Raw genomic sequence first — 16,256 nt, 5'->3', positions numbered from 1 at the left:
CGTAAACACGCTTACCCAACAGAGCAACATTAACATTTCTCCTGCAAGTGTTAAAAGGACCTCTTCTTGCTAACTTGAAAAAAAAAAATAACAGACAACTTGGAAGCTAAGAAACCAGCAGTCTTTATGAAAATCGATGAAAAATACCATTCAGGTCTACAATTGTGACCAATTCAAATGCAAACGTTTACTTAAAATGCCATTCCACTGTGCTTGAGATTTTATATAAATCTTACATGAGTAATTACTAAATAAATCAAGACATGATCCAACATCCCAACTGGAGGATCAACTTTATATTTTATAACACCAGGGAAGTCAGTGCATGCTTGGTCCAAGCAGTTACCAAACCTTATGATTTATTCTCAGCTTAATTCAGAGGCTAAGTGCAAAGCTCTTAAGATCATTAGGAGAAATAGAATTTAACTACTCCCTATGGTGAGAGTTTAAATCATGAACAAGCTCATAAGAGGCCATTTATCATCATCTTGTATCTTTACCATAGTGGTTATGCCTGGCTCAAACTTCCATGACCTAAATCTCATGACATCCACATTCATAGCAGAACTTTTGAGGAGCTTGGTACTTAGTCCTAATATACACCATCATTTCCCATGCTTTACGAATAGCATCTTGTTTCAAAATGAGTTGTTTCTTATAGTTTAGAACAAGCACCTCGGACGAGTGCTTCATTTGAGAAACCAAAGTTTTTAAACACAATAGAATATCATACTGTATGGAGGCAACTGTAAGGTCTCTGATATTTCCATGTAGTCCACTAATATTGCTAAAAGTTTGACGACACAGGCAAAGTCTAGGATTCAATGGTCCTGGATTTTGCACATTATGTCCAGACATACTAAGAATTATAAGTGATAAGTCTCATCTTACTTAAAATCAAACTAAATATTAATGATAATAAAAACATGTACACAATTGTATACAGAGCAACTCATAGGCTAAAGACAAAATTTCAGATAAAATTTGCCAACATAGCATAGCCAACACACCATTCAAAGCTTAGTACCCTCCAGGATAGCCACTTCAACTGAAGAAAGGACAGTACTGGTAATAATAGTTTTGGAAATAAATACCATAGAAAAATAAAAGGAACAGATAGAGAAAAGCAACCTTTTGATAAACCACCACACATTCATGGCACTTCTATTAAGCCTGAGGAAGAGAAAACAGAATAGAGTGCCTGAGTGTACCCTCAAGCAAGAGAACTGATACAAGACAGTAGAAGACCTTGGTAGAAAGGGGAAGGATGGGTAGAATGTATGCACACTCATTTCTCACATAATGCTGTCATGCATATTCCTAGGAGTATAGATTCTTCAGAGACCATCTACTAGTTCCAGGTAGAGACCTAGCCTAACATGCTCAGGTAGTTAGTAGGTTGACAGAGGTCATGACTTTCACTCCCATGCAATGCTGAAGTACATAAACATTTCCTGAGTTAGCTAGCCAGTTTAGTTATATTGTAGGGACTTCTGCCCTTCTATGATGAGTGTCCTATTACAGGTCAAAGGTTTATTGGATGTTGGAACAAATCACAATTTTTTTTCATTAACTTGTAATTTTCCCAACTACAGTATATGCCTAAAACCTTTTAAGTTCCACTATTCTAGGCCAAAGGTGAAAGTGAAGGTAGCTCTACCCAGCAGGAAACTATATTCACCTGGTTGAAAAGCTTAATGGCCATTTCTAGCTTCATTGAAGTCATATGCCTCTTATAGGTCTCATGTTTGTAAATTATTCCGTAACTGGAATACAAACCATGCTATTTATTAGGGGGTTATACTTTTGGCGGAGCTGAAATGACGAGCCATTAAGATTTAGCGAGGGTTAACTACCCACACCGCTAGTTAGCGGGGTTAGGGGGGGATAGCTTGCTACCACTCCCGTTCACACACTTGTGATTTAGTCACTTTACTTTTGGCTTGGTTGTAGAGTGGTTGTTTCCTCTCTCCCTCCTCACCTATTCTGGACTGCCATTAATTTTTGTCTTTCAACTTACTTTTTTCTTATACATGTAAATATATGAAAACATTCTTAATGTTTATCTATACAATATATATGTGTGTACAGAAATGTGATACGTTTCTTTTTCAGTGTTTGTGCTGTGTGTGATACATATACGACAATGACACTTGCGTAGATTAGCAAGGCCAGCACAGTTCCACTTCGTGGGGAATGACCTCTCCCTCTCTGGTCCATCGGTCTTCCCGTCGGCATATAACCATTAATTCGGCCGCCGCAGGGTAATCGTCATCGCCTGGACCCTCTTCATTCAACTATTGTCTTCACCTTTTCCCTTTCCTATGGGAAACGTGGATTTCTGAGCGAAGGGAATGTGGCCTCTCAGAGATTGACTACGGTCTTTCTCTTCTCGAGGTCTTTCACCTTTACAACAACAGTGCACTATTGGGGAAGCTCCTTTCCCGTGCGTGGGTTAGGTTGCTCTTCCGATTGTTTGTCTCAATTATTTTTAGTGAAATTTTAATTGTAATTTTAACTTTTCAGCTTTTCTCCGTTAGGAACACTTTCCTTCGGAGGATCAGTGGTTCTCACTATTAGTGAATATTCTTAGCTGATTTAAATAATTGTAATTCTGTTTTTATTACAGTTACTCCCGCTCCCCCCTTCTCCCATGGATGTCGACTGGGGAAGGAAGGGCGCAATACTTAATTTCATGTTGTTCCCTCGGAGTTCCTCCCTAAGGAATTTCTGTTAAATAATTAATTTTATTTTTTCCCAGTTAACTATGCACTTTTTCTTCGTTCGACTAAGAGTGCCGATGAAGCAGAGTTGTTCTGTTCATGCCTGGGGAATCTGCTGTCACTGCCGTCCCTCAGAGGACTTCGTCATGGGCGTCATCCCTTCTCTTAAAAGTACTCCCGTGACAACATGACCGGCACTTCAGATCATCTTAGAATGCTAAAGGAGGTTTGCCTCCAGTGGTTGGACAACTTCCCTTCCGAGGGAAAATTTCCTCCGCAGGTGTGAGGTTGTTTCTCCCTTCAGAGGGAGAACTTCCCACTACTTAATAAATTCATCGTCTCTGACTGCTGTTGCTGCCTTCGCCCAGACTTTTTTCCCCCCTTGCTGAGTTTCTCTTCCTGAACAGAGCACGGTCTTAGCAAGTGTCTTCTATGGAGTGCTTACGTCAGGCCACTCATAGAGACTCCTCTTTGGAGGATCACTATTATTAAAGGTCAGCTTGCTGATCCACCGGCCCTCATGGGCATCATCATGGGTGTCTTCAAGTCTCTTCTACGAAGTGTTCACCTCTCTCGTTCACGAGAGAGGTCACTCATAGAGACTACTCTTCGGAGGATCGCTACTGTTAAAGGTCAGCTTGCTGATCCACCAGCCCTCATGGGCATCATCATGGGCATCTTCAATTCTCTTCTACGAAGTGTTCACCTCTCTCGTTCGCGAGAGAGGCCACTCATAGAGACACCTCTTCGGAAGATCACGCTGCTCATCGGTTCCTGATCATCCTCCCAGCAGACCTACCAGCGCAACCTTGCGCTGCAACTTAGTCCATGGACTTCGGTCCTGGACTCTTCCTAAAGCCAGCTTGCTGGTCCACAGGCCCTCATGGGCTTCATCAGTTCCTGATCATCTTACCAGCAGACCTACCAGCGCAACTTAGTCCGTGGACTTCAGTCCTGGACTCTTCTATGGACCTTTTACGGTTGCCATCAGTGGATGTACGCCCTTCCATAGGGCACATCCTAGTTCCTGATCGTCCTACCAGCTGACCTGCCGATCTACCAACACATCCTTACGCCGCTGGTAGTCCTTTGGGCTTCGGTCCTGGACTCTTAACGCGGACCTTTTTACGGTCCCCATCGGTGGATGCTCGCCCTTCCAAAGGGCACGTACCAGTTCCTGATCGTCCTGCCAGCTGACCTACCGATCTACCAACGCAACCTTAACTCTTCCGTGGACCTTTACGGTCTCCATCATGGATGTTTGCCTTTCCTAAGGGCTCATCCCAGTTTCTGGTCGTCCTGCCAGCTGACCTTCCAACCTACTAGTGCTACCTTCGCGCAACAGTCTCCCGTGCGCGCGAACCGACGGTCTTTCGCGCGCGGGCGCCTATGGTCTCCGGCGCGTGCGAGCGCCAACAGTCTTCCGCGTGCGGACGCTGATGGTCTCCCGTGCGCGCGTGCCGATTATTTTCCTCGTGCGCGAGCGCCAATGCTCTTGTGCGCGTGCCAACAGTCTTCCGCGCCCGCGCGCACCGGCATTCTTCTGCGCACGCCGTTAGTCTTCTGCGCACGCCAGCGGTCTTCTGCGCACGCCAGCGGTCTTCTGCGCACACCAGCAGCCTTCCGCGCATGCCAGCAGCCTTCCGCGCGCTCACCAACAGTCTTTCACGCGCGCCGACTGCCTTCCACCCGCACCCTCGGTCTTCCGCGCGTGGGCGCCAATGGTCTCCCTCGAGCGCCCGATGGCCTTCCACATGCACGCGCACCAAATGGTCTAGCGCGCGCAGGCAGTCTTCCACGCGCACGCCGACGGTCTTCCGCACGCAGGCGCCGATGGTCTCCCGCACCAATGGTCTTCTGCACGCGCGCGCCAGCAGTCTCCACGTAGCACTCTCACGCACGCGTCAATGCACCCGCCCTTGCACAACCAGTCACACGCTTCGGCGCATTCAAGGGAGAACTTACAAAACTGCACAGTGCCTTACTGTGCGCCAGCGCTCTTCTGCACTTTCCTGCGACCTCCTGCGCAGTTGTAGTCTCAGATCCAATGCGCCAGCTCTTGCCAAAGAGTCAGTGCTCGCAGATCCAATGCGCCAGCTCTTGCCCAAGAGCCAGCGCTTGCCTGCTCTCCAGGCAGAAATTGAGCACCAGCATCATCCTCTAGTACTCTCCTACACACTCGCGCAATAGACAATAAAAAGGAATAAAACCTTTTGGACATGTCACCATTGCCCCATTCCTCCCAGCAAACACATAACATTGCCACTGGGAAAAGAGGAAAAAGGCTTCACAGAAGGATTCAAGATCCCGAAGATTCCATCTTACAAGCGGTTCGAAATGGGGAATCCTTGGTCCCTGTCTCTTCTGAAGTTTCTATTTTCCTTGACAGACCACCGTCAGCAAACAGGAAAGCATCAACAGTCTAATCTAGATCACTGTTTCCTGATGGCTAGTTCACGGTTTACTGATCGCTCGGTCGCCGATCACCAGATTGCCAATTGCTAGTTCAACGCTGATCTTTGATCTCTAGTCCCTTCAATGACTAACGATCTCCGATTGCTAGTCAATAACCAGTCATCAGCTTGCTGATCACTAGATCACCGATGGGCAGCTCATCTTTCTTCGATCATTGAACTCAGCTCGCTGATCTCTGACCAGCCCATCTTCAGCCTGCTCATCTCTGACCAACTAGGGGGGACCATAATCATCCTGCTGATCTCTACTCACCATCGGCTCACAGACCACGGATTCACCGATCATCGGCAATTCGTGATTCGAACTTTCAAGTCAATCTCTTCCCGCAGTTTCCTAGATCAGAAGGTATACAACATAATTATTGCTACAGGCCGTTTGCTATCACACTAAAGTGATCAGCAAACGTTCGACAACCCTCATCAACGGCTGGTCGACAGGGAACTACTTGCGAGCACTCTCCAACTGCACAGTAACCACGATACCCAACTGTTAACAATTGATTTACATTCGCCAGATTGATTTTATTCTAAGGAATAGCATCAATCCCATCAGGGCGCATGGTAAGTCTAAGCGTTGCCTTCCTTCTTTTAGTTGAAGGAATTCTCTCAGAGAAGAATTCTTACACTGGGTATCGCATCTGATCCTTAACGACACGAGTCAAAGACTCCAGCGTCGACAATCTTCTTTGCAAAAGGATCCGCAAGGATCTGTCCCTTTGGGTCGATGTCCACACCATGTTGGAGTTCAAACAAGGGCTAAGACCTCAGGTCTTCATTTGCACACTGGACCTAAAGGACACTTACTCCCAGGTCCAAACCATCCATCTAGGAAGGTTGGAAGATTCAGTCTAGACAAAAAAGAAGCACCAGTTCAGGGCACTGTGCTTCGGCCTTTCCACTACACTCATCCTGGTCTCACAGGATCGGCTTCTGTCTCCTCCGTTTCGGGACTGACTTACTGACCTTAGCAGACTCAGTGGCAACCTTGCATTAACACCAGAACTTCTGAAGTCTTTTTACCAAGATCCAGTGATCAAGCTAAACCTGCGGAAGTCTTCCCTACTTCCCTCCCAGAAGACTGGTGTATCTGGGAATGATTCTAGACACCAATCTCTACAAAACCTCGAAACGAGAACAACTCCCATTCCAAAGGGACTTGAGTCGGACTGGAATCAGACCCTCGATCCCCCAAACATTTTAACCCCCATGGGACCAAAAGTTTGGACAAACCTCAAGGGATGGGTGTTATTCGAGAATATACTGAGCGGCATAACCTTTTCATCCTTCCCCACTCCTCGGACTTGAGGTTGTGCTTAGAACACATCAAAAGAAGAGAGGAGGGACCATAGTGCTGCACCACACAACCTCAGCCCTCTGGACAGAGTCCGAAAGTACCTTCACTTAAATCTCTTGAGAGATGAAGGCCAACTTTCCGGTCCTTCAGCAGCCTAATCGGTTCCTAACAGACCACTTGGTGGTGTGATGGACGACACACCACACACCACATAGAGAGAGACTCACATCAACAAGCAAGAAGGAACTTGCTCGTAGCCTCTTCCCATCTAACAGTATAAACACTAAGATGGGTCAAAGTCCGTTCGGTACCACTATCAGCTCGCTTCATTCCGGACTAGAAGAATGTGCTCGCCGACAATCTGTGTACAGCATTTCAGATAAGGTATACCGAATGGTCTTTGGATCGCCTTGTAGCCGACAAAGTCACGACTTTACGAGGTCCTCCAACTAGGGATTTGTTTGCAACGCTCCTGAATCTCAGGCTGCCGTTGCTCCCCAGCCCTAGACCCCAAGGCTCTCTGGCAACAACAGTGGGTACAACAATGACGTTACGTCTCGTCCCTGTTATCTGGAGAAGGACACTCAAGAAGGCTAGAACATCGGTCAACCTCTTAAGGACTCTCCTAGCTCCGCTATGGAATTATGCAGAACGGTTTCCAAACCTCTTGCAAATCCTGATAGAGTCTCCAAGAGAACCCTCTCCACATCACAGACAACCCACTTCGACACCTACCACAAGCAAGAAGGAACTTGCTCATAGCCTCTTCCCATCTAACAGTATAAACACTAAGATGGGTCAAAGTCCGTTCGGTACCACTATCAGCTCGCTTCATTCCGGACTAGAAGAATGTGCTCGCCGACAATCTGTGTACAGCATTTCAGATAAGGTATACCGAATGGTCTTTGGATCGCCTTGTAGCCGACAAAGTCCCGACTTTATGGGGTCCTCCAACTAGGGATCTGTTCGCAACGCTCCTGAATCTCAGGCTGCCGTTGCTCCCCAGCCCTAGACCCCAAGGCTCTCTGGCAACAACGGTGGGTACAACAATGACGTTACGTCTCGTCCCTTTTATCTGGAGAAGGACACTCAAGAAGGCTAGAACATCGGTCAACCTCTTAAGGACTCTCCTAGCTCCGCTATGGCATTATGCAGAACGGTTTCCAAACCTTTTGCAGCTCCTGATAGAGCCTCCAAGAGAACCCTCTCCACATCACAGACAACCCACTTCGACACCTACCACAAGCTATAGCTTTGCTATGATTGTACGCCTATAAACTACCCAATGCCTCTTTTGCGAAAAGGTTGTCTAGATATCTGAGGAATTCCTTAGCATCTGTCTACCAGGCAGCATAACATCTTGTGTAGTTGGTGTCATGTGAAAGTGTGTCTCTCCACTCGATACCTCGATTCCAGCATTAGCGGAATCCTCGAGTATATACAAGAGGAAAAGACCCCCTATTCAGTTTCGACAGGTAAAGATTATCACTTAACCTTGATCCTTCACCTTCAAACTGAAAGAAAGTGACACCCTGTCATCGATAGACTTTTCCTAACTCATATGGACTTACAACTTTACTTTCCCCAATCGGAATTGAGACCTTCCTCTTGGAACATAGTTCAAATTCTCCGATCTCTTAGGAGACCACCTTATGTTCCACTTCACCAGGCAACAAATTTTCTCCTGATTTAAGAACACAATGTTCCTACACACTCGGACAGCAACCATACGAGTCAAGGAACTTCATGGTCTCTCTTTCGACATCGCCCATTATTGAGAAGGGCGAAAGACAATGTTCAGTTTCCTCCCTGAGTATGTCACCAGACACAGTCTCCAGAGGTGACGGATCCTACACAAGTCTCCACTCGGTAACGGACGATCCAGACCATCCGTTACTGTACTCAAGGTAAGGTATGAGACTTTACCTAAAGAAAATGGCAACAGCCCACCTGGGTTCCTTCTCTTGTCATCAGCACTGGGAGAGACTAGAGGAGGATCACAGAAACATCATCTCAACATGACGACTCACAGTGTCAGGGGCATAACTATGTCCCTGGTCCTTCTTAGCAGATTACTCTGTGACACAGGTTTTACAAGGAAGGATGTGAATGCTCCAGGTGACTTTCACAACCTTTCTCCTGCAAGTCGTGACCCACAGGAACTCGATACGACCCCTATCGGTCCGGTGGTGGCTGCACAACAGCTGGTTGTATACCTCAAGCTTCTTATTGGACAAGTAGCAGAAGGTTGAGGGCACTGTTACCCGGTTTTAGTCTGCGTGAATGAAAAAATTTGACTGGCTCTTATTCTTTTCTTCATTCTACCCTCTCGTGGGGAAAGCAGCATCCTGGGTTCTCTGCATAAGCTGACCTCAAACCACTGCAGGTAAACCATGCTCCCTTGTGTACCTAGTATTAAGCTAATACTGTTGCATCCCCTTACCCTGGCGAGGTGGTATTGGGGAAGTCTTGGTTACATCAGGTTTTTCCTACATAGACTCGGAATAACCTTACCTAGACAGTCACACTTCTGCAAGTCTCAACACACAGCATGCGTAAGCCGCGGATCTTGCATAGCAAGGTTTTAACGAGGGCAGGAACTCCTTATTTTTAAGTACTAACATACTCAGATAAGGAGCCCCCGGGCAAAGCCAAAAGCCAGATTGGCAGGGATGTCCACCCTTCCTAATGGGTGAGTCACCCTTAATGAATAGCGTTTGTATTCCAGTTACGGAACAAATGACAAATTCGTAGATAATTTGTATTTTTCCTAACTATACAAACCTTAGCTATTTATACAAACTTGCCTGTCATCCCTATCCCACTTGAAGTCCTACCTCCAAGCAAAGTGATTAAATCATGGGTGTGTGAACAGGAGTGGTAGCAAGCTAAACCCCCCCTACCCCCGCTAACTAGTGGTGTGGGTAGTTAACCCTCGCTAAAATTTAATGGCTCGTCATTTCAGCTCCGCCAAAAGTATAACCCCTAATAAATAGCTAAGGTTTGTATAGTTAGGAAAAATACAAATTACTGTATCTATGAATTTGTCATATTAAGAAAATTACAAATTGATATAAAAGTGTGTTATTATTTAGTGGCTAGTAATTTTCAGATGTTTCACATAGGTATTTTGAAGGCAATTATGGTAAATAGTCTGTCGCTTTCCCCCTTGAAAGTTTGATAAAAACAATTTTCTCAGGACTAAACATGATATAATTTTCAAGTGTGGATGTAATTGATAATCTATTCTTGAACTCAAGTCATGCAATTATTTTTTATTCAGATTGACATTCAATAAATCATAGTACAGTAATCCCTCGGCTATCTCGGGTGTTCAGTTCCAGCACCCGCCACGATATCTGAAAAACCGTGAAGCAGATGCTGTACAGAAATCTTTGGTATATTGTGTTCATATTTTATTTACTGTCAATTTTAATGGCATATCAAAGTTTAGATGTGTTTCATCCCTGCTGCCGATCCACGATGATTTCAGTCTTTAGCTTTACAATACAGTATGTGATTACAAGGCTTAGAGAATTATTAGCGGTTTCTTCCAAATCTTATGGTAGTTTTTGTACAATTTGGTTTACCTTTTCATAAAAACCAAAAGGTAATTTTATTTATTCATTTGTAATAACTATGGTAATTATTTACTTTCGTACAAAAGTTGAAATGCAAGAAAATTTGTTGTGTATAACAGCAGCTATTTTTAGTTTGGTTGTTTATAGCCGTATACAATACCAATTACAGTGATGCCTCAGCATACGAAAGTAATCCGTTCAGGATACGGTTTCGTATGCTGATTTTTTCGTATCCTGAGTCGCGTTTTACATGTAAATAGCCTAATCCGTTCCATGCCTTACGAAAAGACACCTTTTCTTTCATAAACTCGCCAAACTGTAGTAATAAACATGCAATGCAGCCATTTCTATCATTCAATAATTAACCCAACTATTAAAAACAGCCTAATCCATTCCAGAAACCACCATGAGATTATTCAATAATGTAGTTATAGCCTAGTTATCCCCTCCAAGCCCTAAGAAAACGGTCCGTTTTCTTTACTACTGTATAAAAGTTACGGTACTGTATGTAAAGCATTTGGATCAGTGAAGGTGTATTGTTACCTGTACACCTAAATTAAGGGTTGATACCCTGAAAAAAAGGTACAGTGTACAGTTAATTAACAAAAAAGTTGAAACTTACCTTTTGATTGAGACGATGTCCGATAGCGAAGTCGCAGCAGAGGAGGATGGCATAAGGCAGAAAACGTAACAAGTGACAGACTACGTACAATAATTTACACACTTAACACATTAACACTTAAACTTTACGAAATGAAAAAATGGTAGAAATAATTAACACTTACATTACATATGGAAAACTATAAAATTAAAGAAAAAATTACTTTAACACTTAACGGTACATAAAACTTAAAATTGAATTTTTTTTTTTTTTGCTTTTACGTTTTTCACATTTTCTAAATTTCTTCTACTTCTTCATCACTTTCTTTTTTCTGTTTCTTTTCTTTACTTTCACCTTCTAATTCTTCATCACTTCCTCTTTTCTGTTTCTTTTCTTCACTTTCACCTTCGTCTTGGCCTACTAATTCTGCTGGCCTCTTTAATAAGAAACTATCCATGGAAGCTTGTTTCTGCCTACTTTTCAACACATTTCTAAAATGCATTAGGCAAACGTCATTGCAGTGTTGAAGCGCACGGTTGGTATAAACTTTTTCTGGATGTTCCTTTTCGGCGTAGTCTGCCATTTTATGGAAACATGCGAGAATTTCCTTAATGTCTGACGTTTTCAAAGGTGTAACATCCTCCTCATCACTGCTAGAGAACAGAACTGCTCTTGAACAACACTCATTTGCATCGTCTCTAACTCCTTCAGGTCGTCCGTCGTCAACTCCTCGTGGTGCTCCTCGATAAGTTCATCTATATCCTCGGCGCTAACTTCCAGCCCCATGGACGTACCAAGATGTACGATGTCAGCCACCTCAGACTGCTGAATGGGTTCAGGATCGTCAACGATCTCGGCTTCGCCTCCAGGCTTCCCGAACCCCTCAAAGTCTCGTGGAGAGACAACATCAGGCCACAGCTTCCTCCAAGATGAGTTCAGGGTACGCCTCGAAACTTCCTGCCAAGCGAGATCGATGAGTTTGAGGCATATCACGATATGAAAATGATCTTTCCAGAATTCACGTAGAGTGAGGTTTGTACTTTCTGTGACTTGGAAACATCTCTGGAAGAGATGCTTCGTGTACAATTTTTTAAAATTAGAAATAACTTGCTGGTCCATGGGCTGGGGGAGAGGGGTGGTGTTAGGCGGTAGATACAGGACCTTTATGAAGGAATACTCGGCCAGAAGATATTCCTCAAGGACAGGAGGGTGAGCTGGAGCATTGTCCAACACCAGCAGACATTTCATAGGGAGGCGCTTTTCTTCCAAATATTTTTGGACAGTTGGACCGAAGCAGACATTCACCCAATCAATGAAAAGTTGCCTCGTTACCCAGGCTTTAGCATTCGCCCTCCACATCACGGGAAGGTTTTCCTTGATGACTTTGTGGGCTTTGAAGGCTCGGGGATTTTCAGAATGGTACACCAGCAGGGGCTTTATCTTGCAGTCCCCACTGGCGTTTACGCAAAAAGCAAGGGTAAGCCTGTCCTTCATAGGCTTATGTCCGGGTAGCCTCTTCTCCTCCACCATGATGAACGTCCGACGAGGCATTTTCTTCCAGAAAAGCCCAGTTTCGTCGCAATTGAAAACTTGCTGCGAACTGTAGCCTTCCTGCAGAGTCAACTCTTCAAACGTTTTAACAAAGGCTTCGTCGGCCTTCGTGTCCGAGCTCGCTGCCTCCCCATGCCGTACCACTGAATGAATGCCAGTCCTTTTCTTGAATTTCTCGAACCACCCCCGAGAAGCCTTGAACTCTGGGGGTTCCTGCTGGGATGTTCCTTCTCCTGCCCCTTCTTCGGCCTGAGAACGCACGAGATCACCGAAAATGGCGGAGGCCTTCTGGCAAATTGTAGTCTCAGTGATGGTGTCTCCTGAGATCTCTTTGTCTTTGATCCACACAAGAAGCAGCCTCTCCATCTCGTCATGCACGTGGGTTCTCTTGTTGGAGAAAATAGTGACGCCCTTAGAAGGTGTCGCTGTTTTGATGGCCGCCTTCTGCTTCAGGATGGTGCCTATCGTAGACGGATTCCGGCCATACTCCTTGGCGATCACACTTAAACGCATGCCAAACTCGTACTTTTTCACGATTTCGAGTTTCGTCTCCATCGAGAGCATCGTCTTCTTCTTCTTTCCTTCGGCAACATTCTTGGGACCCATGGCTACATTATTAAGCTCAATAATACACTACGTACGTTATATACTATGTAGGAAACACTAATACAGTACAGTACACAGTAAAGAATGTTTAATAACGATAACACGTGGCGTACGAATGTATTTAACACTACGTCAAACAAGCGAAAGCACACGAAGTCAATGTTAACGATACCGCAGTCAGAACGAAAAGAGAGAGGGAGAGATGAACGCCCGTGCGTAAGCAAGGTGGGATAGTTGCCGACCAATAGGAAAGCAGGATCTTATGGCGTCAGCTAGCATCTGTGTAGGGAGATAACCAATGGGTGAGCGGGAGGCTGTGAGTGAGTTTACCCAAGTTCAAAGTCTGGCGGCACGCGAATTTTAAAATTACTCTCAGCGACGAGTTGGGATCTCGTAAGCTTTTCGTATCCTGAAAATTTTTTCGTATACTGGGGCATAAAAATCTTCGTATCGCTTTTCGTACCCTGAATTTTTCGTAAGCAGAAACTTTCGTATCCTGAGGTATCACTGTATACAGTACTTTTATCATTCATTTTCTTATTGAGCTAAAAGGTGGGATAAAGAGGTTGAGAAAAAGTTTAGTTTACTAAGATTTAGTGACAAAAAGGAACTCGCATGATACATAAGATACATACCTAATTTTTATGGGTGAAAATTTGGTACTTGCATAATACTGTATGCAAAATCACAAGTGTTACATAAGTATACATAGTATTTCTCTAATATAATTTAGTTTAAATAATTTTTAGTGCAAAAATGACTATAACAAAGAAATAATTAAGACATGTAAAATATAAAATGTATCTCTCCTTAGAAACCTGCAATAGAAATAGGATTCTATGATATACATTTACATATAATACTCTATAATCATAAATCGACGTTATACCGAGGGAGCGATAGGTGAACTGGGATATGGCTGGTGATTACTGTATATAATAATACCTACAAAGTATCCAATTTTCAATATTTTGGCAAGATATTTGGGGCTTTTAGTCACTTTATTTGTTAAAGACTAAAGAATTATTTTGATAATTGGAAGGGTTAACTGCTGTTAGGCTTTGTTTGCATAAGTGAACTGATTTAATTTAATACTCCAGCCATAGTTTTTTATTGTGGAATTAGAGTCTAGGTAAAAGTGTATTGTTATACTTTAAGAGTACTGTGCATTTACGGTACTTTTAATTAGCATGCTACATAAAGTTTTCTTGTTTTCTTCTCCAGGAACGAACGATAAATGCCTTGATAATATTTTTAACAATATTGCTGGTGCTTATCACTACAATAACAGCTTTCTTCCCGGGACCAAAGTTCCTTGATTTGTTCTTTGTGTTTTGCATTATTCTCATCTGCATCTCTCATCTCACAGTGGTAATATTTTGTTGTTTTTTTATTCAGTAGAGTAGTATGTATGTATATTTTGTGCATCTTGTTTAAATCTCTGAATTTATAACATTTTGTATTACAGTATTTTATTTTTAGAAAATCGTGACATTTAAAAGATAGTAATCTATACAATTTGCAGTCCTAATTTATTTACTGGTATACAATTTGCAGGCCTAATTTATTTACTGGTATGTGCTAACACAGTACAATGCATGTTATCTGAGTAAGATGTTATTGGCCATGGTTGAATAAAAGAAACCTTGATGCATTGTCTCAGGTGAAAGTTCTTCCATGAGAGTGAGCTATTCCTACTCATGTCACAAATTGAGGAAAATGGAAGTTTTGTTTGAGTCATCATTTGTTCCTATGTAGAAACAAACCCTGTCATTTAAATGGAGTAAGCTTTTGGCATACTTTTTTATGACCAGATAGAAGAATGCTTGTAGGTATGGCCACAATGTATGGTTGTAGCATGTTCCCCACTAGTGCTTCGGTGAGGTGTTGCTAGCATAAATGCAGCCATTTAGTTTTTGGTCGCTGTGAGAATCGAACACTGTTACTGACCTGTATCGGTGCTTTGTGTGAAATCTTTACTTTGCTTCTTAGAATGAACTTACCCTGTCTGATAACACACGATGACGGCCAGTCCTTTGTTCATGAGTGTGTGGATATGATATCTCCTGCCCTTCTTAGCGAGTCCAAGAAGGCCGATAGTGATCACGATCCTTCAGAATCTGTTGTTTTACAGACTGAGGATAATGTCTTTGTAGAAGTGTGCTTGTTATCTCCTGAGTTTGAGAACTTTACTCGTTCTCCATCTCTTCCAACAAATGTTTTGAGTTATGAGCAGATGATTGTGCCAGATGTAGGAGACTAGGAGATTTCTTGCTGGTCCCATTGGTTTCCCCTTTACAGGTAAGAAAAGTGTCTCCACTGTGTACGCTGCATCATATGAGTGCCCAAATGTGTTTCTACATATGGCTTTGAAGGATTCATACTATTCACCCTCAAGAGCTGCTCAGAACCATGCTCTTCCTGTAACCACACAGGACCCTACAAATAGCCTACAGCTTCCCCCAAGAGGGAAGTAGCAAAACAAGCCTCCGCTAGAAAATCAATAAGCTTCCCTGGTTCTCCACGGGGTTCTACAGGTCAGCCTCTCTAAAGAAAGTAGTGTCTTTCCCTCAATGAAACATCTAAACAGTGTTAATGCTAACCTGTTGGTGCATCTGCAGTCCCACAAACACTCCCTTGCATGCTTCCTCATAAAACTGCGGTGAAGTGTCCGCAAGTGTTGTATCCAAATGAATGCCCCATGCGTCCTATTGCACACAACTCACTTGAGCGCGCTGCCACTTATACACGTTCCCCAGTTGTTGCGTCAACAGAACACGTCACCACCTTTATGCGTCCCCCTGCTGAATTTGCATCCGCCATTACTTTTATCCATAATCCTCAAGTGGTGTCTTCTCCAGTATCTTACTTGGAGTATGACAAATGCTTATCAGTGAATTATAGATCTAATCCTTCAAATTCTGAGGAACCTGCAGTGTTGGAGGTTAGACCTTGGCCTCCATCTAATGACAGAAAACAAGGGAGGGAGCCTTATCATCCTTCCCAAAGGTTATTGCATCTGCCTTATAATGTCTTGTGTGTTACAAGTGTATAAGCACTATAGGACCAGCTCTCTTGTAACAACTTATGCTCAGCATAGGCACAGAAAAGATGATGGACATAGAAGTAATTAAAGATTGCAGAAACGTAGTACCCAACGCTCATCGGCTGAGAAGGAAGTAAAATACTCTCTTCCTCTGCCATTTTATTATGAGCGAGTCACCGGAAAGAGAATATTATTATGACTATTCCAGATTTCCCTCACACTTTTCTGACTATATGTAGGAGGTTCGAAGGTAGCATAAAGACGTTTCAGAGAGGAATAAGAGTGCTTAGCTTATTCCCAAGCAGGGGCCTATTCAACCAGTGTCCAGGCCTAGACATGGCATCTCCAGACCCTTCACCCCTGATAGGTGGCACAAGGAA

The 16,256-nt window shown here is 43.6% G+C and overlaps 1 protein-coding gene across 2 annotated transcripts in view; it reads left to right on the top strand.

Annotated features, from left to right (window-relative positions):
• The window catches only part of LOC137657796 (transmembrane protein 243-like), a 103,188-nt gene that overhangs the window by 28,936 nt on the left and 57,996 nt on the right, over positions 1 to 16,256 (top strand). For both annotated transcript variants that reach the window (XM_068392320.1, XM_068392319.1), the window contains exon 3: positions 14,055 to 14,201. In XM_068392320.1, the coding sequence (XP_068248421.1) occupies positions 14,055 to 14,201 (147 nt within the window). The remainder of the gene's footprint in view (positions 1 to 14,054; positions 14,202 to 16,256) is intronic.

Source organism: Palaemon carinicauda, chromosome 18, assembly GCF_036898095.1.
Source record: "Palaemon carinicauda isolate YSFRI2023 chromosome 18, ASM3689809v2, whole genome shotgun sequence".
In the NCBI taxonomy this organism is placed as follows: domain Eukaryota; kingdom Metazoa; phylum Arthropoda; class Malacostraca; order Decapoda; family Palaemonidae; genus Palaemon; species Palaemon carinicauda.
This window is presented reverse-complemented; position numbering and strand designations above follow the sequence as displayed.